The sequence below is a fragment of the Temnothorax longispinosus genome, chromosome 1 (genome assembly GCF_030848805.1).
Source record: "Temnothorax longispinosus isolate EJ_2023e chromosome 1, Tlon_JGU_v1, whole genome shotgun sequence".
In the NCBI taxonomy this organism is placed as follows: Eukaryota; Metazoa; Arthropoda; class Insecta; order Hymenoptera; family Formicidae; genus Temnothorax; species Temnothorax longispinosus.
The window spans coordinates 3,173,680-3,201,487 of record NC_092358.1 but is presented as its reverse complement, the minus strand read 5'-3'; the positions used below and the strand labels follow the sequence as shown (position 1 = coordinate 3,201,487).

Genomic DNA, 27,808 nt, shown 5'->3' with positions numbered 1-27,808 from the left:
GAGAAATCAATATCCCTAAAAGTTTTAATGAAATTTTCGGCGAAGGACTATCCTCTGAATGTATAAATTGTATAAATTATAAAGGATTGATCAAAACGTTCAATTTTTTACTTACTGGACGTTTATTTGTTGTATATAAAATATAGAAGTAATAGTCATAATATTAATATGTATTAAATATTTCATAAATAAAAATGTTCGCTCTTGTAGATGTCACTCACTCTCTTAGTTTATTAAGAAAAAAAAACTTAATCCTGTCATATTCATAGGAAAATAATTCGTCTCTCTGGAAACATTCTATCATGCATACAATGCGTTATATATATATATATATATATATATATATAATCACCATGTATAATACTAGACGCACTCATTACATATGTACAATCAAATTGCTTCATATGCTTATTAATCACTCTTGATCCGAAAATTCTTGACTGGCCAGCTGGTAAAAGTAGGAATCGGCATTCTGAATCAATAAATTTGGCTCGTCGAATTCCAACACTTCACCGTCCCCCATCACTAGAATTCTGAACAGAAAAGAGAAATAGATTTTTAGGCCTAAACTAGCGATAATTATATTACAAAACTGATGTCTTTCGTGTCTGCAAATTATTGATTAAACAAATGCTTAAATCTGAAAGTTGGAATACCTATCACAATGCATAATCGTCCTTATTCTATGGGCAATGGTAATAACTGTCGCACTTTGGAAGGAAGACTTTATCGTCGCTTGAATAAATTTGTCCGTCTCTTGATCTACATTCGCGGTAGCCTCATCAATGCAGACAATCTAAGCGATAAATACGTATCAAGGTTAATACGCGAATGATCAGCTTCCTCAAACGACGTTATAGATAAAAAGTACCTTAGCGTTATGTAGCACAGCCCTCACTAAGCAGAACAATTGTCTCTGACCGGCGCTGAGATTACTGCCACCTTCGTCCAAGGTTGCGCCTAATCCACCCAATCGATAAACTAAAGAATGTACTTTGCACTTCTCGAGGGCTTTGTATATATGCATGTCGGTGTACTGATCCAACGGATCCACGTTCTCTCGAATAGTACCCGAGAAGAGAAACGGGTTTTGAGGTATAATAGCTAAACGGGATCTAGAATGGATTTTTTTTACAATTAACATGTAATGATCATTCTTTGCAAGTTTATTAAATATTACCTTAACGCTTTCAATGACAACGTTTGAATATTCACGTTATCAATTAATATACTCCCAGAACTAATTTCTGTCAGTCTGAATAAAGAAGCTAGTAATGAACTCTTTCCAGCACCAGTTCGACCAACAACGCCTATTTTCTCCGCTGGTCGCGTGACAAACGTTACTTCCTTCAACGATGGCACCAAATGATCTCTGCAAATGTGACAAGTAATGTTTCTCAAAAATCATAAGCACGTATTACTCTTAATCAAAAGTTCAAAGTTCAAAGTTATTACCTGTACTTCAAAACGACTTCTCTGAACTCTACTACACCCTGACTAGGCCACGCGTAAGGTGGATTAGCGCCAATTTTATTCTCAGTCGGCACGTTATCTAAATACTGTTTGACTCGTTCCACCGCAATCATTTCTCTCTCAGTCTCAGTAAAGGAGTTCACTACCCCAGATAACAATCCCGTTACAGACAATGCATATGTGATCGCTAAACCGATCAAACCAGGATCAGCTATGTTATATTGATGTTGCAAAACTGCCATAATGCTGACTCCGGCTAGAAGGGCGACACCGATAAATTGTAATCTCAATGCAAGCCATTGACCGGCAGCTATGGAGGCGAATTGCGTTTTCTGGCTGGCTTCTAGCAGCAATTCATTTTCCTGTTTGAAGCGAGGTACAGTGCGAAAGGCTCTGATACTCGTCAGGCCGCTCAAAGTTTCATTGAAATGAGCGTACAAGGGAGACAACGTGATACTGGATAATCGTTTTACCTCCCTCGATGTTAATCTGGAAAATAATTTGGAAATATGAATTTTAACAAATACCAATTATTATATTTATACAATTGTACAAATTTACAATAATACCTATAATGATTTTGTATCCAATGATAGACGGGTATAAGGGGTGCTAATATGAGGAAGATCCATGGTAACCCATAAGCTGTAACTATAATGGTAGCAACCAAGCCAAATAGATGTGCCAGCAAAATGTTAGTAATAAAAGGCAAAGAGTCATCGATTGTATATGTGTCAGACGAGAATCTATTTATGATCCTACCAACTGGTTGAATGTCGAAAAATATTATTTTTGCCTAAAACAATATTTTTACAATAATTCTTAATCGAAATACACAACAATTATTTTATATCTCCAACTCATATATTCACCCGCATAACTATCTTTAAAAGTTGCTTGTGCATTGTTACGGCTGCTTGTATCCCACCGTAGGCGAAGATAAAAGCTCTAATTAAAGTAAAAATAGAATTGAATACAGCTAGCAGGCTGTAAACCATTAAATAATAGTTCGTATCGTGGTAACTGTAATTATCGTAATAGAGTTGCAATTTTCCAAGTCCGGACGTGTCGGTTGAATTAGTCGTTGTAGCGTTAACGTGCGTCACCCAATACGACAGCCACAAATCCGTAATGTTTTTCGAGCTTTGCATCAAAATCATAGAGAGAAATATCGAGATCGCCAAGTATCGTCCTATGGCATTGATGTAACACATGTACACCGAGAAATGTACCGTCCCTTTCTCGGTCGTTTCCTTGTCAAGTAATGGATCGATCTCATTTTTTTCCGATTGATTAAATTCATTTGGTAGCGCCCTTATAGAGTCGGTGTCCATGTCGTAGTCGATGGAATCTGACGACAAAAGATAATCTTCCAAGTCGGGCAATATGTCGCTCGGTTTTCCTTGATTGACAATTTTTCCTTTCGACATCTCGATAACTAAATCTGCGTGAACCAAATATTGAGTCTGATGCGTGCACAGTATTCTAGTTTTATTTCGTAACAAGCCCAGAATTACATGCTGGAAAACGTGTCTGGCAACTTTGACATCCAACGTCGCTAATATATCGTCTAATAAATAAATATCTTTATCTGCGTATATAGCGCGAGCCAGGGAAATTCTTGTCTTTTGGCCGCCGCTTAAAGTATTCCCGGCTTCGCCAACAGCTGTTAAGTCTTTGTTAGGCAGTGAATTCAAATCGGACGTGAGTGCGCAAGCATTCAGAATGTTCCTGTTATAATCGCAAATATCAAATTATATGTGACATATAAAAAAATTTATTATCGGCATTAATTTCGCGATGTTTAATACTTACTTGTATTTGTTATGATCATATGGTTTCCCGAACAGAATATTATCTCGAATTGTACCACGTTGTAGCCAAGGATTTTGTTTCACGTATCCGAAACCTTTGTGATCATCGTTAACCGCTATTATTCCACTAGTTTTTGTAATTTCTGCTAAGATACCATCTAACAGTAAAGTTTTTCCGCTTCCAACCTTGCCCATAATACCAATCAATTGTCCCTGTGCAAAATATGTTAATATAAAACATTTATATCTTATATTTGAAAAAAACTTACAAAATTTACTCTTACCTTTCGTATAGATAAATTGATATTATGTAAAGCGAAAACATCATCGTCTTCGAAGGTAACGCTTTTTTTAATATCAGTACTTGAAGATGGAGTGCTCGTAATCTTCGGACTTGCATTTATAGCAATATCGTTATTTCTTGGACGGTTCACAGTCAACGTCACATTTTGTAACAATAAATCAACATCAGGCGTAATATCTGTATAATACAATGACGCATCCATATCTGGTAACTAAATTAATAAAATAGAAATTGAATATCTCCAAATGTAATAGTGCGTTGTACTTTATGCTATATTATAATTCTAATATACATACATCCAGCATTCTTTGAATTCTCTTAAGCGATACCCATGCTTCTGTAAGGCCGTTTAAGACCCATGGAAACGCATTTAAAGGTCCTATTAACATGTTCAACAATGCCATGCTGGTAAAAACCGTTTTGGCATCTAACTCATTTCCGACCAATACATACGTTGCAAACGTTAATATTGCAATAACGACAGGTGTAGTCGCCCAAAAATAAACACAAAGTGCATCTAAATATTTTCTACCTCGTAAATATTTCACTTCATTCTCTCTTATTTCTACATAAAAAAGGAGATATTTAGATAAAGATGCTAAAAAACAAGAAATTTTCTTAAAATTTATTTAAGCGCATACTAACTGAAGATATTTCGTAAGAAATGCTCCTCCCATACATTAACTTTAATTGTAGTTATCCCACGCAATATCTCTCCCATAAGCCTCACTCTTTGATCCTTATATTCCATTAGCTTAGTACTGAGCTTACCAATTTTATTTGCTATTATTTTATTAATTGGTATTAGTATTATTGAAAACACAACACCGGCTAAAAACGAAACTCCAATTTGCTTATGCAAAAGATACAGTGTCACGAATAACTGAAAATATAAACATTTTTAGTTTCTTCCTTTTTTAAGAAACGACAATAAGTTCATTCAAAATTAGAACAATACATTTTCTCCTTATATATAAAAGGAGAAAACATTCATATTCATATCATCATACCATCGTAATATATATCACACCATACATAATTACCTGTAAGGGTATACTCCAAAATGTATGAAAACTAGGACAGCTATTGACCAATCTATCGCTGTCAGTGCTCATAAAATTAATGATTTCACCAAAATTAAAATTTTGATTTAGATCAGTATTAGAAGAATGTAATGTTTTTTGATAGATTAAAGTAATAATTGCAGAACGAAATTTCAAACCCACAAGAGACATCCAAAATGTAAAGTGAGTATTACAAAAGGCACCTAAAACATCATTAAAAACATTATTATCGTAATTCAAGTGGCAAATATTTAAGAAATTTCAGAAAGTTCGATTTTGTACCAATTATAGCACTTAATATTATAAGCAATGCATATAGATATCCATGTGAAATTGGCTCTTTTTTATCTTCAATAAAACCTATCAATTTATTTAATAATATTGGTCCCATAAACAAGCTGCAATCTGCGACAAACTTCAGTATTCCAACCGCATAAAATTCCCAGCCAAAACATTGATGCAGCAAGTAGAGCAGTGTCACTTTCCTTGTAACTACTTTTACGTTTGAATGAAGCGGTATTTCTGAGTTATTTTCGATTCCATTATTCGAAGTGTTCGGCTGCAACATTAGTATTATTATTATTACGAGAATTAACGAAACGACTATCACATGTAATCAAAATATTTCAAAAGAGATTCGTCATGAATAAACTGCGGATTGTTATGCTTTCTCGTTTACCATGTTATGTAAACGTTGCTCCATTTTATGACTGATTGTATTAGTACTGATCTGATCGGGCAAATCAAATAAATCGTCGGAATGATTTAATAGCCCCTTCACGCCTTTTTCCATTAACGGCGTTACCCAATGGAATAGAAGTTTAGAAATAATAGTTGTATCTTCCATAGCTAACCCAAGGTAGCTCGGATCCTGTTCTTCTGGAAATTGTACGTATGAAGAAGAGGGACTACTCAGTAATGCAGTGCGTTCTCCTACCTACAAACACATTCACTCACTGATCCGTGATATCTCTGCGTATTCGATAATTCAATAATATTAGATATCGTAGGCAATTAAGTAAGTATTTTGCAACTCGAGCATTTTCTGGATAATCAGAAACGCGTATTGACGAAAACACAAGATAATTATATGATAGTGACTTACTGTAGCATTTCGGAATGATGCTCTCATCCGTTCTGGCCTACTAGGACCAGGTATCAATGTTACGGCATACAATATCAGAAGAGTGACTATGGTGATACTGAATCCCAATGATAAATTTGGCAAAACATCGTCTTTGGGCTTATTATTGACGTGGCTGCGTAATAATAGCGCAGAAATAACAATCAAAAGAAATATTAACGCTCTTATTAATACTGGTCCACGTGGGTTAGGATTGCGTCCACGTCTCAAGCTTAAGATAAAACAAAGATGCACAACCCACGCTAAACCTTCGGTTCCTGCTACGAGATAGTCCACTGGTTTAGCAGAAGTAAATTTATCGGTAATATCCGACTCATAATTATTGGTATACAATGCAGCAGGAGTCGTAGTAATATCCTTAACGCTGTCTTCTGGTGACAAAACTGATTTAACAAATCTAAGAGTGTGATTTAATCCATCACGTATCCTGCTTATAACATCCGTTTCATTCTCTAATGACGAATTTATGTTCCTGTGAATGGAAGTGTCCAGTCTCTTTGGAACTGGTGTGCTGTAGTCTTGCACTTCGTCATGAACCAAAGGTATAACAGTATTAGTCAGAATAATATATGCCCTTATGATAGGCAATATCACAAGACATGTTGTAATTAAGATCCTTAGGTTTATAGCATGATAAGCATGCTGCTGTTGTCGATACGAAGATGTATTTCTTTTTCCACAATGGTACGCAGAAATTATAGCTATGAGAGCTAATACTGGTATCTGAAAATTGAGAAATGAACTTGATGAGCCAATTGCGTTAATTTATTGTTTTTCACATTTAATGTGAGATGAAATTTTATTACATTACCTGAAGACAAAGCTGCTGGAAACATACACTTAGGTCTTGGGTTTCAGGATTCAAAGGATTAATGCCTCCACGATGTCCACATAACTCGGTCCAGTTCCACTTCCATCTTTCCACATCCAACCAATTCTCCGCCATGCTACAATATTGCGGTAATTAAAATTAACTCATGACAAAGAAATCTTTATCTTTAATAGGTTAAACAAATATTATGGAGCAATGTGAACCAAAATTATACCGAAATATATAAGTGATATATAAACACAGCACTATGGTATTGCTATTGTATTGCTACAGGCATATATTTTTAAAATTGCGAGGAAAAATTTCTTCAAAATATATCAAACAGCAAAAAGTATATGGCAATAAAATAGATATAATAAAACATTATTTGTTATTTTATTTAAAGAGATTATTACAATTTTTAAACTTTTATATCACTTCTGTCTTATCTGATAAGACAGTGTTTCGTTAATCAACTAAGAAATATATATCACGGCATATTAAATCCGTGATATGACAAACCGTAAGACGATACCATGGGCGATTTACTTGATTGATAATCAATTATAGGAACAGATAAGAGGCTTATTACAACATCAGTAAACAACGTCGATCAGCGTATTCGGAGAACGTACCTGCCGGCCGACGAATTCCCATATATATTGAAACGCGCGACACCAATAAAGCCCGCAGTATTTATCGTTTCCTTCCCGCTTGCATAAATATTTTGTTATGCGTTTTCACAGTTTCACATCGGCGATCGCTCTCGCAGGTTATGTTTCCCTTGGTAATGACTCACAGCGACGCAGCCTTGGGTGACGACTGTCCGGCGAGTTTTTGCAAAACATTCTGGATAAATTAAGCGCACGTACGGAAAATCACGCTTATTTATCTCATTTATCTTATTTATCACCAGTAACAACAATAATACGCAACACAAATGTAATCCCGCAGGAAATGGATGCGATACGAAGAGAGACGTATCCCTCGTGTGCCTCCTAGGTTAATCTTACACTAACTGCAACAATCAACACAAAGCAGTGGATACGTCAGCGTACACAAATAGCAATTTGTTCCATTTGTCACTCTTGACTTGACTTTCTGATGAATAAAGTCGAAGAATCAAGCATTCGGCAGGAAAACATGACTTTAGGAGCGAGGGGAGATTCTCCGTTGAGTGGGAATAAGAACAGCGAAAGTAAACAGAGCATGGACTTTCCTATGTCAGACGTGGAGAAAGATGATCTCAAGAACGAGCTTCTGGACCATCTGGCTAACAGCAAAGCGATTTTCAAGAGCCAGCAGAAAGGAGAACCCGAGCTGACGTTCGAGGAGAAGCGTGCCATAGCTGGGAAGTTGTTGGAAAAGAGCCACTGCTTGTTTCTATCAAAATTTGGACATTATTTGAAGGTGGAGCACTTGGAGTATTTCAGCAAAAGTCAGGATTACGAGACGGTCTATCATGTGAACAGGTTGCGGAGATATTTCGATAATTCTACACGACATATCGACGTCAGGAACAGAAGATACGAAGCTTTAAGGACGTTGATAGAGAAGGGAGACTACTTTAGCGAATGTGAAATGATGAAGAGAAATCCATTGTTGTATGAACACTTAGTAGGGCAATATTTGACGGAGGAAGAGAAGAAAGCCAGAGATACCATTGATACGCAAAGTGCAAATTATGTGGATATACTTATGGAAACTGTCGAGAGGGACAAATTACAAAAACGCTTGAAATCCCAACAGAAGGAGGAGGACGAAGTACGAGAGGAGAATGATTCAGATGACGATAACGACGATAATAGCAGAACCAGCATTGTATCCGAGACGGACTTTGATAAACCTAATCGTCACCAATGGGGCGAAGATTTAGATGAAGTAAAAGATAAGAATAAGGATAGAGACAAGAAATTACGAAGCAGTAAAATATCAAACCAAGAGATAAAGTTACTTAGGCAAGAATTTGTTACAAACATGTATCAGAGTTTCCTGGATGGTAAAGATAGAGATTTTGATTATAGGTATATGTTACTAATCAATAAATATAATATAAAGAATCTATAAATATTTATAGACCCTTTTTTACAATATTTTAATATAAATTTAATTAATTTATTATCAACACAATATTTTTATAATAAATTTATATGATTAAATACTAAAATATACGTATATCTCTTAATACACAAATATAATAGATAGAAATTAAATAATAATTTTTAAAATAAATTTAAATTAAAGATATTTATACCATATGTATTGTTTTACAATTTCTGATAACAACTATAAAAGTAATGGAAAGCTATGATATTTCTCAGAAATTTAAATACAACAGTTACTTTATTATATACTTTTATTATTTGTTTTCAGCACTGTAGATGACAATGAAGCTTATGATAATGTAGAATTACGAAATCAAGATGAAGAAGAAAAGTATTTTGATTCTGAAGCCCCTGAAACCGTTCTTACGTCTAATGAGTGCAATGATCAAAACGAGTCTGAAGACGAGTTGGATATATATATGAGATCACTGAAGGTTAAATAATATTTTACACTTTACAATTGCCTCGCTTTTGTGTGTTGGCATGCATTGATTCACAGAAAGGTTTATTATTCACTAGGAGCAGACTCCTACAAATGCACACTCTTTGGATAATCAGACATAGCCCTGCATACATTGGGTTACAATAAATATATTTGTACAAAAAAAGTGGTTACATATTTGTTATAATACCACACCTCTTCCTTTCTTACTCCATTTTATTTTATAATATAATATATAATTTTTATTTAAAAAATTAAATTATAAAATTTTATAATATAAAATTCTTTTCATAATTTAAAGTTAAAAATAAATTGTTTAATAATTTATAAAAATTATTTCTAGTTTATTATTGCCAAGTTTTTTTGTTTCTCTTTTTTTGCATGTTTGTCTCAATATATTTATTGAATTTTACGTGTTTAAATTCTGCTTTGCATTCCAATTAAAAAAATGTTGAATTGCGTTTTATAAACGCGTGACTGCAGAAAAGCAATGCAACGGGAGTCGGGAAACGTTCGATCAGCCGGTGAGCGATTATCTGTTGGCACCAAATTAATTTAATAATTATTATCGTCTAATCACATTCGAGAGAGCATGCCTCGCATTAAAAAATACATAACAATATTAAAACAAACGTATTTCTCGCGATTCATTTAGGTATCGTATTTCGAAGCTCCGACTTTGTCGTCCAATGCTGCCCGTCGGCATTCGCCGCTACCTTTTTTCTGTTGTCTAACATTATGCAGCAGCATTTTATAATTATTTATCGTTTAATCACATTCGAGAGAGCATGCCTCGCATTAAAGAATACATAACAATATTAAAACAAACGTATTTCTCGCGATTCATTTAGGTATCGTATTTCGAAGCTCCGACTTTGTCGTCCAACGTTGCCCGTCGGCATTCGCCGCTACCTTTTTTCTGTTGTCTAACATTATGCAGCAGCATTTTATAATTATTTATCGTCTAATCACATTCGAGAGAGCATGCCTCGCATTAAAGAATACATAACCATATTAAAATAAACGTATTTTTCGCGATTCATTTAGTTATCGTATTTCGAAGCTCCGAATTTGTCGTCCAACGTTGCCCGTCGGCATTCGCGGCTATACCTTTTTCTCGTTGTCTAACATTATGCAGCAGCATTTAAAAACTTTTTAGTGTCTAATATTGTTCGAGAGAGCATGCCTCGCATTAAAGAATACGTTACAATGATAAAATAAACGTATTTCTCGAGATATATCCGCGGTCGCATTTTAGATCATTTACTTTTCCGCGGCGACAAGCACGAGCACTGCGATGCATTCGCAGTTTATTCATACATATATCATTTAAGAAAAAGTAATTAATATAATTACATTACTAATTTAATAAACACATTAATTTAATATTAAATTATTAATAAGTAATAGCGAAGAATGTATTATGCATTCGTTAAGACGTTTGAAAGATCATAAAAATTATGAAAAGAATTCTAGGTTATATGAGGAAAGCGAGAATTTCGAGTTTGGAGTCGTCAGAAATCGCTCCTGTTACGCGGGAAGCATGTTGAGCGATGAGGTTTTAGTAGCTACCCCCACTTTACCCATCGCCATTGGAACGGCGCGCCGGGCACGCGACGAGGATGCCCAGCCTACGGCCAATCAGAGCGTTGGCAGGTATGCATAGGAGGGGCAGTAGGCTCCCACGCTCTGACCAATAACAGCGTGATTACGAGGAGGCAATGTGGGGTGACAACACCCGCGCGGCGCGGCGCGCTCGGAATACCTACTGCCACCTCCTCGCTCATCATGCTTTGCTGATACATCAGGAGTAAATTTCGCGGTGCAAAACCACGGAAATTTACTCCTGATGTATCAGCAAAGCATGATAAGCAAGGAGGTGGCAGTAGGTATTCCGAGCGCGCCGCGCCGCGGTGACAACACCCGCGCGGCGCGGCGCGCTCGGGATACCTACTGCCACCTCCTCGCTCATCATGCTTTGCTGATACATCAGGAGTAAATTTCGCGGTGCGAAACCACGGAAATTTACTCCTGATGTATCAGCAAAGCATGATAAGCGAGGAGGTGGCAGTAGGTATTCCGAGCGCGCCGCGCCGCGCGGATGTTGCTCCCCACATTGGTCGCGTTCAGTAGCGGTCGAACATGATTGGCTCTTACTTTTAGAACCAACCAATCGACGCAGAGTGTTGATAAGACGAACTCAACAGTTGTGTCTGCTGAACGCGTCCATTGCCTCCCTCGTAATCACGCTGTTATTCATACGTCAGAGCGTGGGAAAATATAACGACAATGAAACTATTAAGAATTAAAGCCAAAGCACCTCTTGTGTTGTACAAAAGTCTGTGCTTCGGCCTTTACAGAATAGATCCACTAATGAGTTGTTTCTATACGCTTGAAAAGGACCGAAATCTGCGGTCGAAACGTAGCGTTTTGTGATCAATACAATTTGGCCAGTTGGATCGAGCATAATACCTTTGCAAAAAGATATAACTTTACTTATAGTCGCCATGTTGCACTAAACTACTAAATGTCTCTTTTTTTTTTTTCATAATTTTCGCTGTTTTAAATCAATTTCGACACAAGGGATGATTATTCTTCCTCTAGAAATATATGATTAAACCAGTCGTTATCTGGATTAATGCGTCTACGATGCGAATCGTAAAGTCGCGAGTCGTAAGAATTGACCAATCACAATCGAATTTGAGGAGAATAATCGACTGTGATTGGTCAATTCTTACGACTCACGACTTTACGACTCGCATTGTAGACCTAGCATAATCAATAATTCTGTTGGGGTTCCGAAAAAAATGAATATTTTTTGAATTCTTTCGAGAATCGTTTTTACACGTTTTTATTGAACACGTACTCATGATGATATGTCACAATATCACTCGGTACAACCTTAAATATTTTGAAACTGACACTTAAAATGGTTGCATCTGGCATCTGCGCAGAACCGTATGAAATTCGAATGAATTCCGTATGAATTCCATTCCACGGAACTCTGGCGGAGTCGGGCGTATCTGGTGTCTTGTCAACCAGAGTCCCCGAGACGTGTGCGCGACGAATAATTGTATACTCGTCTTCCCAAGAAGATGGTAAGAACCATAGAATTTTCAGAGGCATGTTTCGCAATTTCGCTTGCAAGGATAAGTAGTATCCGTTTAGATTCGATCCATGTGGTGTTGATCATCTCGCGGGGAATTAGCCTAACGTTGTGTACAGGTTATCTGTCGCAAACATGTTTGAGAATTGTTTCGTCGATATTTTCAATAATATAGGACTGAATGCTTAATTTTTTAGTTTCTGTACAAAGCGGTCAACGCTTATATAAGTCACGAAGAAAATATATGTATCTTATTATTGTACTTTAATCTTACTCCATAGTCTATTTACGGCGTAACTTGATGTTTGTTCCGATCAAAACAATTATTTCTCAATAAGTCGTCAAGTTTTAATGATTTCATAAACAAATTCTTATGCTACAGTCAGTTGCAGACAAATACATGTATCGTGTGGCGTTATGTTTGAAGAGTTATGTTTTTTGCTTTGCTGTCAGTGCCCCTACTTTTACGAATAGATCGTCCTTGTTTCCGCAATATATTTTCATCGAATCTGTAGTGCATGCTTGAGTTGGATGGCTTACCTAGCATGGGTACTACCTGGTGTTCCTGGTAGGTATCTTTATTTTTCTCGCAGCCAATGACACCTGCCATAACGGGAATGGAGGAGCAGGAGAAGCTGCTGGAGGATGCAATCGGCATAGTGAAAGTCCAGGCTTTTCAGATGAAACACTGTCTGGACAAATCCAAGCTAATGGATGCGCTAAAACATGCTTCTACCATGTTAGGAGAACTCAGAACCTCCCTTCTGAGTCCAAAAAGCTATTATGAATTATGTATCCTTATTAATTATTTAATGACAGAGCTTGAGAACTATAATATTCAATATGAGTATCCGGCTTTGATGTTTGATAATTGTAAATATTCCTTATAACAGTTATTATTAGATATGGCAATCACAGATGAGTTACGGCACTTGGAACTTTATTTGTTGGATGAATTTCAAAAAGGGAGAAAAGTTACGGATCTCTATGAATTGGTCCAATATGTTGGTAATATTGTGCCTAGACTGTATGTATATATCTGCCTTGTAATTTTACATTGTTATTTTACATTGTTATTTTCTCATTGGAGAATGAGATATTCCGATTAATATTCCAGATACTTGCTTATCACTGTTGGTCTGGTCTATATCAAGACAACGCCTGGCTTGAAAAGAGACCTTCTGAGAGATCTTGTGGAAATGTGTAGGGGCGTGCAACATCCACTGCGTGGTCTATTCTTAAGGAATTATTTGTTACAATGCACAAGGAATATCTTGCCAGATGTTTCCGAAGGGGACGATGAAGATGGGACTGTATGTATTGTATTTCGTAAACCATGAAATTTTCGTTCTGCACACTATTATTCTTGTAATTTTATTTTCAGGTTCGTGACAGCATAGATTTTGTTCTAATGAATTTTGCGGAAATGAATAAATTATGGGTACGAATGCAACATCAAGGTCACAGTAGGGATAAAGAAAGAAGAGAAAGGGAAAGGGAAGAGCTTCGAATTCTAGTCGGAACGAATCTTGTACGACTTAGTCAACTGGAATCTGTAACATTGGATAAATATAAAAAGGTACAATTTAATTTTTTTAATTTCTATTTTTAATCTCATAATCCCTTTATTTTTTAACCAGATTTTATCAATCTGCTTTTAGCTTGTATTGCCAGGAATTTTGGAACAAGTGGTTAGTTGTAGGGACGCAATAGCACAGGAATATCTTATGGAGTGTATAATTCAAGTAAATCTTTTTGTAACATAAATCTTTTATTTTAAAAATAACGATGAAAAAATTTATGCCTTCTTTTACATATTTAGGTCTTTCCCGATGAATTCCATTTACAAACGTTAAACGCATTTCTGAAGTCTTGTGCGGAATTGCAAAATGGAGTAAATGTTAAAAATATTATTATATCGCTGATCGATCGACTTGCAGCCTTTAGTCAACGATCCGACGGCGTAGGAGGACCGGGAAGTCCTAACCAAGTGCCAGGAATTCCACAAGACGTTAAACTGTTTGATGTATTTAGTGACCAAATTGCAACTATTATACAGGTATTGATTATAATTAGAATAAATTTCATTGCTAATTATGTTAGAATGGCTATTCAATGATTATTAGATACTGCACAATGTTTGATAATACCATGATTCAAAACCAGAAAATTTCTTACCTATTAGTTTAAGTCTGAGAATAGTCGCAAAACATATTACGTTATACTTTAATTAAAGCATACTTAATTCGCATATATAATTGTATAAAAATCTTTTTTGTAGACGAGACAAGATATGCCTCCCGAAGATATTGTGTCCCTTCAGGTGGCTCTCATAAACTTAGCACATAAATGTTATCCTGATCGTGTAGATTACGTGGATAAAGTTTTGCTTACAACAGTCCAAATATTCCAGAAACAAAATGTTGATAAGTGAGTATGATTTATTAGACATGTTAAATAATTAAATTTCGCTATATACTGTATGTTAAACGTCTATCTTCCAGATTGGAGTATAATAGTGCCGTTTCAAGAGAACTAGTTAGATTAATGAAAATTCCCGTAGATAATTATAAGAATATATTAACTGTACTCAAGCTTGAACACTATGCGCCCCTTTTGGAATATTTCGATTATGAGGGCAGGAAATCATTGGCTATATATATAATAACTAATATCTTGGAGAACGAAACATTGATACCGACGCAAGAACAAGTAGACGCAGTGCTCTTCATGGTATCTTCCTTGGTCCAAGATCAACCAGATCAACCTAATATAGAAGAAGATCCTGAAGATTTTGCTGAGGAACAGGGATTGCTTGGAAGACTAATACATCATTTTAAATCAGAAACGCCAGACCAGCAATATATGATACTAAGCGCTGCGAGAAAGCATTTCAGTGCTGGCGGTAACAAAAGAATAAAATTTACTCTACCTCCCATAGTTTTTCAAAGTTATCAATTGGCTTTTACATACAAAGCACTGAAAGATCAGGTTTGTAGTTTGTATTCCTTAGTGAGATGAGATCATCAGAATAATGATAAAACTGATGTCCCTTCCTTTTTTTCCAGGATGACATGTGGCAGAAGAAGTGTCAAAAAATTTTTCAGTTCTGTCACACGACCATCACAGCGCTGATGAAAGCTGAATTAGCTGAACTACCATTAAGACTATTTCTGCAAGGCGCGATAGCAATCGGCGAAATCCGTTTTGATAATTTCGAAATGGTTGCTTACGAATTCATGAGTCAAGCGTTTTCGATATATGAGGATGAAATAAGCGATTCGAAGGCACAGCTCGCAGCAATCACCTTGATCATCGCCACATTCGAGCAAATGAGTTGCTTTGGCGAGGAAAACGCCGAGCCCGTACGCAACCAGTGCGCTTTATATGCCAGCAAATTGTTGAGAAAACCAGATCAATGCAGAGGAGTCGCCACGTGTTCGCACATATTTTGGTCTGGAAAATCTTTGGCTACGGGCGGGAAAGAGGTACGCATAAATCTCGCCCTGATTATATGAGATAAACTAAAGTATAATAAATTGTACAAGAAATGTAATATAATTTTCAGATGCAAGAAGGCGGTAAAGTATTGGACTGCTTGAAGAAAGGTATTCGAATAGCGAGTCAGTGCATGGATACATCTGTGCAAGTGCAACTGTATGTGGAACTGCTGAATCATTACATTTACTTTTACGAAAAAGGAAACACAGCTGTAAGATCAGAGAGTAGCATATTAACTTATCTTTTTTGAGTTGCCATTTTGAAATTGATATTTGTTTCAGGTAACCGTGCAAATACTGAATCAAGTAATTGCGAAAATTAGAGAAGAACTTCCCAATCTGGAAGCGAGTGAAGAAACTGATCAAATACAGAAACATTTAGCAAATACGTTAGAACATTTAAGAAATAGGATGGAATCGCCAGACCCCGATGGGCTTTCTTACCAAGGCCTTGTCCTTTAACAGTGCGGAAAATCAGCATTGTAATTTTGTACATAAAATATTTCTATAATATATATATAGATTGGTTGCACCAACAACAGTTAGCATTGATTCCGATTAACTTAATTTTTGTTCTACTGCAGGCAAAATTTTATAAGTTAGAAGCAAATAATGAATGAATTATTGCGATTGTTGTTGCAACTCAGAGATCAATAATTATGAGATTATTTCTTAACTGGATAGATGTTTAAATTATATCGAATTGCCTACACGAAATGATTTCTCAATGACGTATCAAGCGTACATATTGAAATTAATAGAATTGTATGTATATTTGTTTTAATAAAGATTTATTATATACACTTTTTCCAAGCTTCTACAATAAAAATTCAAATTTGAGTTTATCATATATAAATATCACACTTTGATCTTGAGTCAGAGGTGAGATATGCCTTCCCATTGCCGCTGTTCGGGTATGAATTTCTTTTTGCGCCGCCATTGGGCTATAAATTTAATTTTTTAACGGCCGTTGAGGTATAAAATTTATTTTTTAAACTTATGGTGATGTATAAAATTGTCGTTAACCGTTATTGAGGGTATAATTTGTTTTTTTTTACGTATGCGCAATCTATTTAATATTTATATGTTTATCGGTTTTGTTTCACTCTTATTGCACCCTGCACCCTGCACCAGGTGCACCAATGTGCACCAGTTCAGGAAGATCTTGGAAAAGAACGGACGGTTTGTCTTGTCACGTGTATGCAGTGCGAGCGCGAGCGAGACATATCCTGTTATTAATCAAAAACACGTAATTTTTACGAAGAAATGGGTAAAGGCCGAAAAAATAAACCGAAAAAGAACTTCGCTGAGAAACGTCGTGAGAAGCAGAAGGTATGATTATCCATTAATATTGAAGATGAAATATATTAGAGGTTATATGGTTTACATTTACATAGAGAATAACGTGACATAGTAACAAGTTTGTACACATTTGTGCTCTTTTAAAACAACACGTTCAGTATGTTTTTATCTGATGTAATATTCGACATCATTGTGAATTTGAAATGCGTGTTGACATGTAATTGATATTTGTAGAAAAAGGATGAATGGAGTAGTGCTCCTCATAAAAGCTACGCGGATATTATTCGTGAGAACAATGATTTTGAGAACTATTATAAGACACAAGGAATAGTACCAGAAGATAAATGGGATGCGTTTATCAGCACTATGAGGACCAATCTGCCAGTTGCTTTCCGTATTACTGGTTCAAAAGCTGAAGCTAAAGCCTTATTGGAAATAATCAAAAGTGATTTCTTCAAAGGGATTTTGAATGCAAATTTGGACGGTGGTGATAAGGAAGACGTTAATAGTCAAGCAAAAACCATATTACATAGTTTACCCTTTTATCCAGAAGAACTAGCTTGGCAATTGCAATTAACCAGGAAAGATATCCGACGATCTGAGGCGTACTTTAGGCTGCATAATTTCCTTATTGCTGAAACTAACAATGGCAGTATCAGCAGGCAGGAAGTGGTTAGTATGGTTCCTCCTTTGGTTCTGGATGTCAAACCTTCGCACAAGGTTCTCGATATGTGCGCGGCACCAGGATCAAAGACAGCACAACTTATAGAAATGATACATGCGGACGAAGGAAATGATCCTCCAGGTAGTTGATGCTAAACTGTACTGTAAAAAATGAGCGTAATGCAAATGTTAATATTTTTCGTAGAGGGTTTTGTAATAGCTAATGATGTTGATAACAATCGATGCTACATGCTGGTGCACCAAGCTAAAAGATTAAACAGTCCAAACATTCTTATTACGAACCACGATTCATCAGTTATGCCAAACTTTATGATTACAAAACCAGATGGTGCAAAAGATATATTAAAGTAGGAATTTAAACTTTATAATATTTAAGTAATTATCTTTAGCATTTTTAAATAAGTTTTGTTTCTTTGATAGATTTGATAGGATACTTGCGGATGTCCCATGTAGTGGTGATGGTACTATGCGAAAGAATCCAGATATATGGTGCAAATGGAGTCCTGCTAATGGCAATAATCTCCACGGGTATAAATTAATATAATTTGTTGTAAAATTATATATTATGTAAACAATGTAGAAAATATTAATTTCAATTATTTTATAGAATTCAGTACCGGATAGCAAAACGTGGCTTAGAATTGCTAACAGTTGGTGGGAGGATGGTATACTCCACATGCTCACTAAACCCCATTGAAAATGAAGCAGTACTTCATAGGCTTCTTCGTGAGACTGGAGATTCAGTACAATTAGTTGATTGTAGAGATCTAGTACCAGGATTACTATGTGACCCTGGTAAGTTTGAAGATACCAATATGTGAAATATGTATAAAAATATATTCATAACGATATTGGTAAATCTTTAAAAACATTGTATTATATGTATGATAGTATATTTTGCAATTAGGTGTCACACATTGGAAACCAGCATCTAAAAATTTACAATACTATGATAGATGGGATGATGTTCCAGAACGATGGCAGACCCAAGTACGGCCGAAAATGTTTCCTCCAGAAGCAAATGAAGTTTCTAAGTTTCATCTTGAACGTTGGTAAATATCAAATAAATTGTTATCAGATAAAAATATATTATTTCTGTGGATTATATTTTTGCTAATTTTATAGTATGAGAATATTACCACATCATCAAGATACTGGAGGTTTTTTCGTGGCCGTGTTGGAGAAAGTAAAATCCCTGCCATGGGAAGATGAAACTTGTGTATTAAATCAAAATGCACAAGACGCAAATGATAATGAAAAGAAGGAAAAACATATTCTTGAAGAAGAAGCCTCGCAAGATACAAAGCTTTCAGAAAGTGGAAAAAGAACATTAGAAGAAGAAAAGAAATCACGGGAACCACAAAAAAAGCGAAGAAGGATTGTCGGTTACAGAGAGGACCCATTTGTCTTTTTTAAAGACGAAACAGAAGACGTATGGCAGTCTATTAAGTGAGTTCCAGTTTTTTTTTCTTGTACTATTTAATATAATTGCTTTTTATATATCATTTGATATGTTTTCAGAGATTTTTATGGTATATCTGACGATTTAGATCCACGTTGTTTATTAGTGAGATGTCACGAAGGAAAAAAGAAAAATATTTATTTCACGTCGCCAGCAATTCGTGATATAGTGATATCTAATGAGAATAGAGTAAAGATGATCAACACTGGTGTTAAGACATTTGTGCGGTGCGACAATAAAAATATGAATTGCGCCTTCAGACTTGCTCAAGAAGGAATGCATAGTATCATTCGTTACATAAGTGATAACAGAAAGCTTGAGATCTCGAAAGAGGATTTAATAATGCTTTTACAAAATGACGAGCCACACACACCACCTGAAATTGTAAAATTAAGTTCAAACACTCAGGAACGTCTCAAGGAATTTGGTAAATATAATAGTACTTTTTTTGCTTCTTTATACTTTTTTACATGATGATTCATAAATATTACTTAAAAAATATGTTTAATTTAAGCAACTGGAAGCTGTATACTTTTATATAAAGAAGAAAAGACTGACAATCTAAATCGTCTAAATCTTCAGCTGGTAGGGTGGAGGGGAATAATGTCTCTTAGGGCATATGTGCCTACTTGCGACGCAATTCATTATTTACGGCTTTTAGGAGCGGATTGTTCTAAATTTGGTATGTTTCTTGTAATAACGTCATACTATTGTGGAAGAATATATCTTATTGTTTACATTATAATTCTACAGAGAAAAATAAATTCGAGGAAAATCGCGCAGCTGCATTAGCCGAGGACGTCAACAACAGTGATGTTAAAACTGAATTTGAAACTGAAATTAAAACTGAAGATTAATGAAAAAAGTACAACGAAGAACAAGGATAGCATAAAAAAAGTCGAGGGTACAGAGATGCCAATTGAAACATAATGAATAATTGAATTGTTCGTTGACATAATTAAGACTTCTCAACTTTTCTAATTTCATACACATATTATACACATATAAATTAAGTAAGATTAAATTACTAAGGACTTAATTTTTCTTACTTAAGGGGAATATGTTAATCCGATCTGGTAATAATCGAGTATTTATACCGAAAAGTGTATAAATTATATTATAAATAGACTAAAGAAAAAAATATGATTTTATGGAATAAAAACATCGACGATGAAATGATGGAATGATTATTTTTACTGTCCATTTTCTATGAAATAACTACTTTATGAAATTACATGCGATATCTAGTTTTTTGAGCGGTAAAGATATTCCCATTTCCTAATGCCTATTGGACACTTCTCGCCATAATGTGTTATATAGTACAAATTTTCATTATAAATATGGCCGGATGCAAGGAATCATTAATCCTGAAATGACTGATGTTTTTGTAACATCTAATATCACTGCCTTTGATAATTGATGCACTCTCCTGCATATATCCTTGAATATCATGCAACAACGATAAAAAGAATGAAACCTATTAACAATTCCTAATATCTTTCGTTTTAACCAAGTTATATCCCCCACGTAGATTCCGCAAACTAGCTAAATTAATAAGCGTGTCGCCTAAATCTATATGTATATACATATGCATATATGTATATAGATTTAGACGACAGATATAGATATATATGTCAGAATTTCCAACTTACGATTAAAATAATCCGCTCTATATGAATCTCTACTAATAAAGGATGGGTTCTTCTATAAAAAATTGTTTAAATAGATATAGGTACAAATATAAAAAACGTTGAACAGCTCATATATATATAACATATATATATAAATTATGAAATAAATAAAATCAAAATCCCCTTCTCTAAGACTTGTCGAATTTCTCCACTGGCTTCGAGGTTGTTGCCTGATGCTAGTAATCTCTACCCGTTGGTGATGTTAACTTGCCGCTGATACTTTGCGAGTTAGACGGTGATTTCGAACCTAGAATCGTATGGAAATTTCGAATTTCACTAAAATTATAAAACAGAATTTATTCTACTATTGTATAGAGTTCTCCTATACTCTCATAAAAGCTTTACAGAGAATCCTTCATAGATTTATTGCAAATGATCTAAATAATTTATATTTTATCCAAGTTGGAAATATATCGTAACTTACAACTTTTCCCGATCTTGCTTCGTGGATTATTTACACACGGATGTTCCCCCATGAGATGTTCTCTCCACTTGTTTTGATTGACCAAAGCCGAGCAAAGGGGACAGCGTTCATATCCCTCTATAGGTTCTAAAACACAAATCAAGATTTAAATTCCTGCTTCACTCGATCTCTATTATCATATCGTATCAGAATAATAAGTAAAGTATATAATACTTGTGCATTTTTTGTCTTGTCTATGATTCTCGAACGCATTTTCATTCACTGCCTGTTTACATGTATCGCATTTTACGTAATTACTCCTCATGTCGCATTCATCTGTAAAAAAATGATTATGAAATTAATATCTTTCGATAGGTGCAAGAGTTATCAATTAATCATGTTTTCTCAGTTGTGTATGTTACTTATAGAATATTTAATACTTTTGATTATTAAATGCAACTTAAATGTATTAAATTCTCATGTACTTACTTAACAAATGCAGATTCAAGTAAGAAATTTCTACGACTTGCTTACACGCTTCACATTTCGTTAACATAGGACAAGTTCTCCAATAATGTATGTTCAGACCTTCTTCGGAGTACACTTGACCCTTCGACAGGCAAAATATGCACATTCTGCAAAATTTGCCCAAACAAAACAAACATCAAGACTCTCCATATCTTTTGCGACCGATGAATTTAATTCTCATCGTACATACTTATCTCCCTTATGATCGGTACTGTTTTCGGACGGAGACGTAATACTCGTTGAACTTCCGGTACTCACGACCGGGCTTGATCTCGAGGGTGATTTGGTTAAATTAGTTACATTATTTTCCGTAGATCTAGTTCGCGTAGGCGTCGTTGTTGTTTTATGGGTGGATTCGGCTTCCTTTTTTCTCTACAATCATAACATGATTACAACATCTCCCTTTTATAACATATCCAAGTACTGCGTACCTGAAGATCGATCAAATCGAATTCGTGGAAGAGCTGGCGATATAGCAGGTTCCGTCGTGTTATGTCGTCGTCAGGCGGCAATTGCTTTCGCACCAGTCTGGGATTGACCTTGTACACCAACACGAGAATCCTTTCAGAGACCTTTCGCACTGCCTCAGCCGGGTGATGCAGACCGGAAGAACCTAATTCGGATAATGTCCGACAAGTCAGCCCGCTACAACAGTTACAATACCTTATCAGAGTAATTGCGTTTTATTAACACAGAGTCGAGTTTGAGGAAGGACCTCTGCGGATCGATTAGACGAGAGTCAGAAGGACTGCGTTTCGATGGCAGAGGCCCAATATTCCTCAAAACTTCTGGTAAACATGCTTCATGCGAGCTCGAGCGTTCCAAAACTATTGTTCAGAATCACCTTTGTTTCTCCGTCGAGATGCCGTGGCTCAGTATCAGTTGCTCCACCATCTCCAGTCTGCTCAGGGCGAGCCTCTGATGCGTGCTGCTGTTGACAGGTCTGGTCAGATGCACCGGTATTATATGCAACTCCCGCACGCATTTGCAGTCTGCCATGCTGAGAATTGTGTGCACTGCCATATTGTGTATCCTCGGGGTGGTGTCTCCGGACTTCGTCAGAAGTTCTGGCAGCAGACGTTCGACGCTTCTGGCAATCTCAGTCGAAGACACTCTAAATAAATCATTAATAAATCATCAGTTAAACGTTAAACTAGATGCTGAACCTCAGAATATAAGAATAATGTTTATATGTTAAAAAAGGTTTACCTGTCCGCGGCGAACTCGGCGAAGAAGATTCGGATAAGCTGCGCGGCCAAGCTGTATACGCTGAAGACTTTGTCTCTCAGTGCTCTGTGCAACAACAGGATCGTCGCCCTGGCCGTTTTATTCGGAGAATGTTTCGAAACCGCCGAGTCGAAATTCTTCAATTCCTCTTTCAGTTGCATCAGTCCCTCCTCCTTGTCCGTGAATTGTTTCGAATAGAACTTTTCCACCTGCATACGATTATCGTTATCACTTATCCTATATCCAAGCATTGTAGGAAAATTTTCTTTATCGTTACCATCTCCATCCCGAAAACCGCAATAGGTAACGCTGCTTGTTTCTTCTCCCTATCGTTGAGTTTCGAGGTAACTTTCGTCTCCGCGCTGTCCAAGTGGCACTCTCTCGTAAACTCGTTTGTGTGCGAGCTAAGCATGAATATTAACGAGAGTTTATCGCGCCGTTTCGATATTGTTATGATGTTTCAACATTGTACCATCTTACTGTCTTAGAGCGGGGATGGTCCTTTCCTCGTAGGCTTCGTAACTCGACCGGAGGGCCGGGCCCGCTGATTTAGTTTTCCGTCTACTGAGGGATCCCTTGTTACAGTTCTGCTTCTCATGGACACCGTTCGTAGGGCTGTCGGTTACCTCTGAGGAGTGCGAAAATTTGACGTTACGTAAATATCTAAAAATTCGAAGAATCTAAATCGCGTCAAGAAGATATATAGCATAATATGATATCCTTCGACAGATTATACCGGGACTTTTAGATTTCTGACGCAATGGCGAAACAGGTGGTTGATGTGCTGGACCAGTTGGTGACACGGCACCATCGCGATTAGGTGGAATGACCAGTCTCGGGGGAGATGTCACGTCGTCGGGCAACGCCGCTGTGTTCGAATTGTCGGTCGACGTCGGCTCTTTGTCCTCCGCGGTCGACAGATTGTTTTTCTCCACAGGCTGCATCATTTTTGATAATTATAGTATGATTGCTGGGCCTTTCGCTAGCGAGAAGTTCCAAAAAACGCTACTTACCCCGTTGATCTCGAGCAGATTGTGTATCTCCAACGATTGATAGACCTGCTGTCTGTACTGCTGAGCCTGAGCCTTTTTAGCTTTGGCTTTATCGTAATCTTCCAAAGCTATGGCGTACTTCTTCTCCAACTCGTACTTGCCCAGACGCTCGCCCGCTTTTCTCAGGTTCTCCATAGCGACCTTCAATTTCGAAGCGTACTCGAATCTCTCCTCTTCCACCGCCAGCAACTTCTTCACTTCCATTTGCCTTATGATTTTGGCCACTTCTCGATCGACGTACATTTCAAATGCCAGATCGTCGTAAGGCGAGATGTAATGCGGATTGTACGGGGCATCCCCTTGTCCGGCTAATTCCTGACCATAAGGCTCGCCAAGTATATTTATGGCTATAAGGCCAACCTGATAGAAAAATGATTTCTATAGCTTTGTCTAACAATTTCAATAAATTCATCTGTACGATAATTTAATTATATCTTGAATTTACCTTATTTTGTTAAACTTGTTTTACTCAAACAACTTGTTGGGCTACATATTTATTTTAATTTTTATTAAAAATCTTTATATTTATAGTTTTTTTTTAGCCAGCTGTCAATGAGTCGCGTACCTGACAGTAAGTGTTGTGCGCGTTACTGTGCGGTTTGTGTAGCCTGAGCTTCAGCGATAGCGCTTCCGTTTCCGGAAGAGCCACGCTTTTCAGCTCCCTGCTCTTATAAAGGGTCGACGCGTTGTCGGACAGCGTGATGTAGCCCAGGTAACTGAAGTCCGTCGAAGCGGATGCATTTTCCTCCCTCGATGTCCAGATCTCCAGCTTCTCAGCTGAAATCAAAGTGGACGTAGCAGTTTACATTCTTCGCGGAAATTGCATCGGTAGTATCCACCGGAAGATCTACTACGTCTAGTACGTCTGCTCGTAAATTTATATCGAAAATTGGCACGATTCTCTTGCCACCCGGTACATTTTCATTTCCGACGGTGTAGCCGGACGGAAGATGAAGAAGAGGAGACGAATATAGCCTCGAGAAATCACGGTAAGCTCGTTAATTCGATTTTCATTGTCAGCAAATTGCTTTTCAACCGAAACGTCATTTTAACAAACAATAAAATGCTTTTAACCGCGCTGAAAGAAAACTGGTCTTCTTTCATCGTTTTTTCTATATTATTTTCATAACATAATTTATTGACGTAAATATATTAATTTTAATTAAAATTTTGTAGTAGAATCAGTATTTGTCTATTTCGTATTTTAAGTAACTTAGAACTAAGTTAATAAATAATATTTCTGTAAAAATAAACGAATTAAATATTCAATTTTTTGATATAAAACGTAAAGATATATATTTTTAGCAACTTGTAATTTTTGAGACATCAGTTATTCAAAATCATTGATGTAATATTAATAACTTGTGTGCCTATCGCATATTTGGGAAGATAAGTTGAATTATAATTCGAATAGTTTAGCCTTTTAAAATTCACACTTACGTATAAGGTACTGATGAGCCAGGACCTGTATTCTCGTAAGCTTTGTGGGCCCATGAAGTCGTAGAATCAGTTCCTGAGGATACGTGCAGTTCCTTGCACTCTGCCAACCTCTCACTGTCGGCCCATGAACGTTAAGCTCTAACGACGAGTGCCTATCCTCCTCGCCTTGAAAATACATTTCAGAATCTGAATAAAATCCAAGGCTTAGTCCTTCTACTGCGAAGAGAGCGCTTAAAATTATCCTAGAACACTTTTTCCACTCTATTTCAATTTCAAACGAATATATTTTTATCGCAATGTGTCTTTGTTAAACAATAATAAAAACTATTTTCACGTGATTAAAATGCAACGACATAAAATCGTTTTAATATAATTTTATCAGTCTTTTCGATAATATCACGATGCGATATAATAATACTTAATTGAAATATCTAGAGAACTCTGCGAGTCTTTCGTCGAAATGTCAATCAAAAGCCAATGTCAAGCGAGCACGCTCGTGGAAGTTCTTACTATACGGTTACTTAATTATTGACGCACATATAGTTACATGTGGTGTTGGATATTGCTACTTAAGGCTCAGACACTTCCTCGAGCGTTCCCCTGATCACCAGTTGTGCATTTTCATTCACATTTGCGGTATTTACGATTTCGCGCGCGTTTCCGCAAGAAATAAAATTGGCCCTCAAAAAATGCCGCAGTTTAACTCTTTTAGATTTTCAAAATACAATTTATGCGGAAGGGAGGCGTTTTGAAATAACGCAACGTCGTCACGCGATATCGCGGTTTCGCGCACGATTTACGACCGCGTATTTCCCCGGAACAGTGTATACGTCGTTCCGAGCCGTGCCAACCCCCTCCGCGGTTACGAATTCATATAATTCATAACGAATTCATTCACGTCGTAGATACATTTTTAAAAGTAATTCCGTGGTTGCGGCTTGCAGATTTATTGCTCCCGTCGACCAGGCCGCGGACACGTGCGGCCAGATAACGTGCGAGTCGAGAGAACCGCAGGCTCGTCTCGCGGCAGAAATCAATGTATCCGAATATGAGATGATAGGAGCGTTAAGACACAACGATCCTAGCGGAATCCCGACGCCCCCGACGGGCCATCGCGACAGAAATAATTCAAGTGCCGAGAGCCATGCGGATCTGAGCCGCAGGGGGTGAATTTCAGAGCGCGACGAGGAGAGAATTTGAGAAATGTCTTATTCCATATCTATTTCTTATTCCGAACTTTTTCCTATAAATGATATCAGTTAGACCATGATTTAGCTTTAATTAATCTTTGTGGGAACGGTCCGAAATCACCAGTCGTACTATCTTGGCTCATCGCGACACCCTATCGAGCAGCCGCCGCACTGTCTGGAACGCTAAAGTAGTCGGCATCACCGTTTAACGGAACTGTCCATTTAATCCTCGTCATTTATTATAGCGAAATTTCGGTCTTTGTAATATATCCAACTGTTTCCCGGTCCTCGCTCGAGGTTAGTACGCGTTTTAACATCACAATTCTGTGCCTGGCAGCCTTACTCGTGGCGTAGACGACGTTGAATCCAACTTTCCTGGGCATGTCGCGGGGGTGCTGATCGTCGAGGAATGGAAACCGATGAAGCGAACGACGTGAGAAACGACTGAAATGTTGCGGCACGAAGCGCGCGGACGAACGAACGGGGAGGAACGGAGAGACACGTCAAAATCTAAAAGGCACAGCCATCTGCAAGCTCGATAAAGGGGGAGCTTGCAAGTTTCACCCCCGGCGCGCAGGCCACCCCACTCGCGCATCCGGCCGCGGCGAAGCTTGCGACAGAACTACTGGCTTCGTATCGTCGCGACTACCGGAGCTGAAGTGGAGAACCGCCTCTCCGTCTCTCCCCGTCGCCGTTTAACTAAGGTTGAGGGATTTTCCTGGCGAAAAAGGCATGCGTGTATTCGCGGATGTGCGACGGTTTTGCACACGCGACGCAGATATCGGGAATTACGCCGCCGATGTTGCCGCGAAGTCGATGGAGATTTCCGCGTAACTTGATCGTCGAGTATAATTCTCGGAAGGAAGGAATAAATCGGAAATCAGAAACTTAATGCGAATTTATTTTCCTCAATCGTGAAGAATTGATCTTGACGACGACTGAATCGCTTCACGTTTCTCTCTTCTTATCTATAGGTTTATTTGAAAAGCAATTCGGAATTAAACATAATCTAAATTTATAGGTTTTTTTTTTTGCTTAAAATTGCTAATTAAAACTTTAATCCTTT

At 37.0% G+C, this 27,808-nt stretch overlaps 5 protein-coding genes across 12 annotated transcripts; 3 read left to right on the top strand and 2 right to left on the bottom strand.

Annotated features, from left to right (window-relative positions):
• Positions 1-88: 88 nt before the first annotated feature.
• Positions 89-7,388, bottom strand: LOC139822045 (ATP-binding cassette sub-family C member 10). 3 transcript variants are annotated; one of them, XM_071793579.1, is made up of 18 exons: positions 7,246-7,388; positions 6,611-6,746; positions 5,761-6,522; positions 5,335-5,592; positions 4,938-5,214; positions 4,635-4,858; positions 4,237-4,474; positions 3,888-4,156; positions 3,572-3,802; positions 3,289-3,500; positions 2,346-3,204; positions 2,043-2,269; positions 1,456-1,962; positions 1,181-1,372; positions 872-1,115; positions 657-796; positions 374-533; positions 89-286 (listed from the first exon to the last, which is right to left on the bottom strand). In XM_071793579.1, exons 2-17 carry the CDS (start codon positions 6,743-6,745, stop codon positions 416-418), a joined length of 4,893 nt encoding a protein of 1,630 aa, XP_071649680.1. In that variant the 5' UTR covers position 6,746; positions 7,246-7,388; the 3' UTR covers positions 89-286; positions 374-415. The 3 variants fall into 3 exon arrangements, with proteins under 3 accessions (XP_071649680.1, XP_071649666.1, XP_071649672.1); XM_071793565.1 differs by lacking the exon at positions 89-286 and having other exon boundaries at positions 324-533; XM_071793571.1 differs by lacking the exons at positions 89-286; positions 7,246-7,388 and adding an exon at positions 7,027-7,046 and having other exon boundaries at positions 324-533.
• Positions 7,383-9,323, top strand: LOC139822102 (coiled-coil domain-containing protein 97-like). The gene is made up of 4 exons (XM_071793670.1): positions 7,383-7,478; positions 7,565-8,634; positions 8,984-9,149; positions 9,235-9,323. Exons 2-4 carry the CDS (start codon positions 7,715-7,717, stop codon positions 9,277-9,279), a joined length of 1,131 nt encoding a protein of 376 aa, XP_071649771.1. The 5' UTR covers positions 7,383-7,478; positions 7,565-7,714; the 3' UTR covers positions 9,280-9,323.
• A 2,797-nt stretch (positions 9,324-12,120) lies between these two features.
• Positions 12,121-17,095, top strand: LOC139822084 (vacuolar protein sorting-associated protein 35-like). 2 transcript variants are annotated; one of them, XM_071793634.1, is made up of 12 exons: positions 12,121-12,255; positions 12,857-13,055; positions 13,167-13,290; positions 13,381-13,576; positions 13,648-13,842; positions 13,925-14,008; positions 14,086-14,322; positions 14,545-14,693; positions 14,768-15,254; positions 15,332-15,751; positions 15,832-15,975; positions 16,046-17,095. In XM_071793634.1, exons 1-12 carry the CDS (start codon positions 12,253-12,255, stop codon positions 16,223-16,225), a joined length of 2,418 nt encoding a protein of 805 aa, XP_071649735.1. In that variant the 5' UTR covers positions 12,121-12,252; the 3' UTR covers positions 16,226-17,095. The 2 variants fall into 2 exon arrangements, with proteins under 2 accessions (XP_071649735.1, XP_071649726.1); XM_071793625.1 differs by having other exon boundaries at positions 12,130-12,255; positions 12,836-13,055.
• Nsun2 (tRNA (cytosine(34)-C(5))-methyltransferase Nsun2) lies at positions 16,948-20,390 on the top strand. Of its 2 annotated transcripts, XM_071793656.1 has the most exons (10): positions 16,948-17,095; positions 17,300-17,870; positions 17,934-18,096; positions 18,170-18,277; positions 18,357-18,544; positions 18,657-18,801; positions 18,875-19,198; positions 19,271-19,638; positions 19,726-19,893; positions 19,965-20,390. In XM_071793656.1, the coding sequence occupies exons 1-10, from the start codon at positions 17,030-17,032 to the stop codon at positions 20,066-20,068; spliced, it is 2,205 nt and encodes a 734-aa protein (XP_071649757.1). In that variant the 5' UTR covers positions 16,948-17,029; the 3' UTR covers positions 20,069-20,390. The 2 variants fall into 2 exon arrangements, with proteins under 2 accessions (XP_071649757.1, XP_071649747.1); XM_071793646.1 differs by having other exon boundaries at positions 19,726-20,390.
• Positions 19,922-27,391, bottom strand: LOC139822063 (centrosomal protein of 104 kDa). Of its 4 annotated transcripts, none has more exons than XM_071793590.1 (15): positions 27,086-27,391; positions 25,553-25,738; positions 24,678-24,889; positions 24,074-24,472; positions 23,797-23,998; positions 23,541-23,688; positions 23,338-23,464; positions 23,043-23,269; positions 22,678-22,947; positions 22,265-22,496; positions 22,024-22,205; positions 21,795-21,940; positions 21,540-21,641; positions 21,327-21,452; positions 19,922-21,149 (listed from the first exon to the last, which is right to left on the bottom strand). In XM_071793590.1, the coding sequence occupies exons 1-15, from the start codon at positions 27,123-27,125 to the stop codon at positions 21,079-21,081; spliced, it is 2,670 nt and encodes an 889-aa protein (XP_071649691.1). In that variant the 5' UTR covers positions 27,126-27,391; the 3' UTR covers positions 19,922-21,078. The 4 variants fall into 4 exon arrangements, with proteins under 4 accessions (XP_071649691.1, XP_071649699.1, XP_071649706.1 ...); XM_071793598.1 differs by having other exon boundaries at positions 22,265-22,478; XM_071793605.1 differs by having other exon boundaries at positions 25,553-25,717; positions 27,086-27,390.
• Positions 27,392-27,808: the final 417 nt, after the last annotated feature.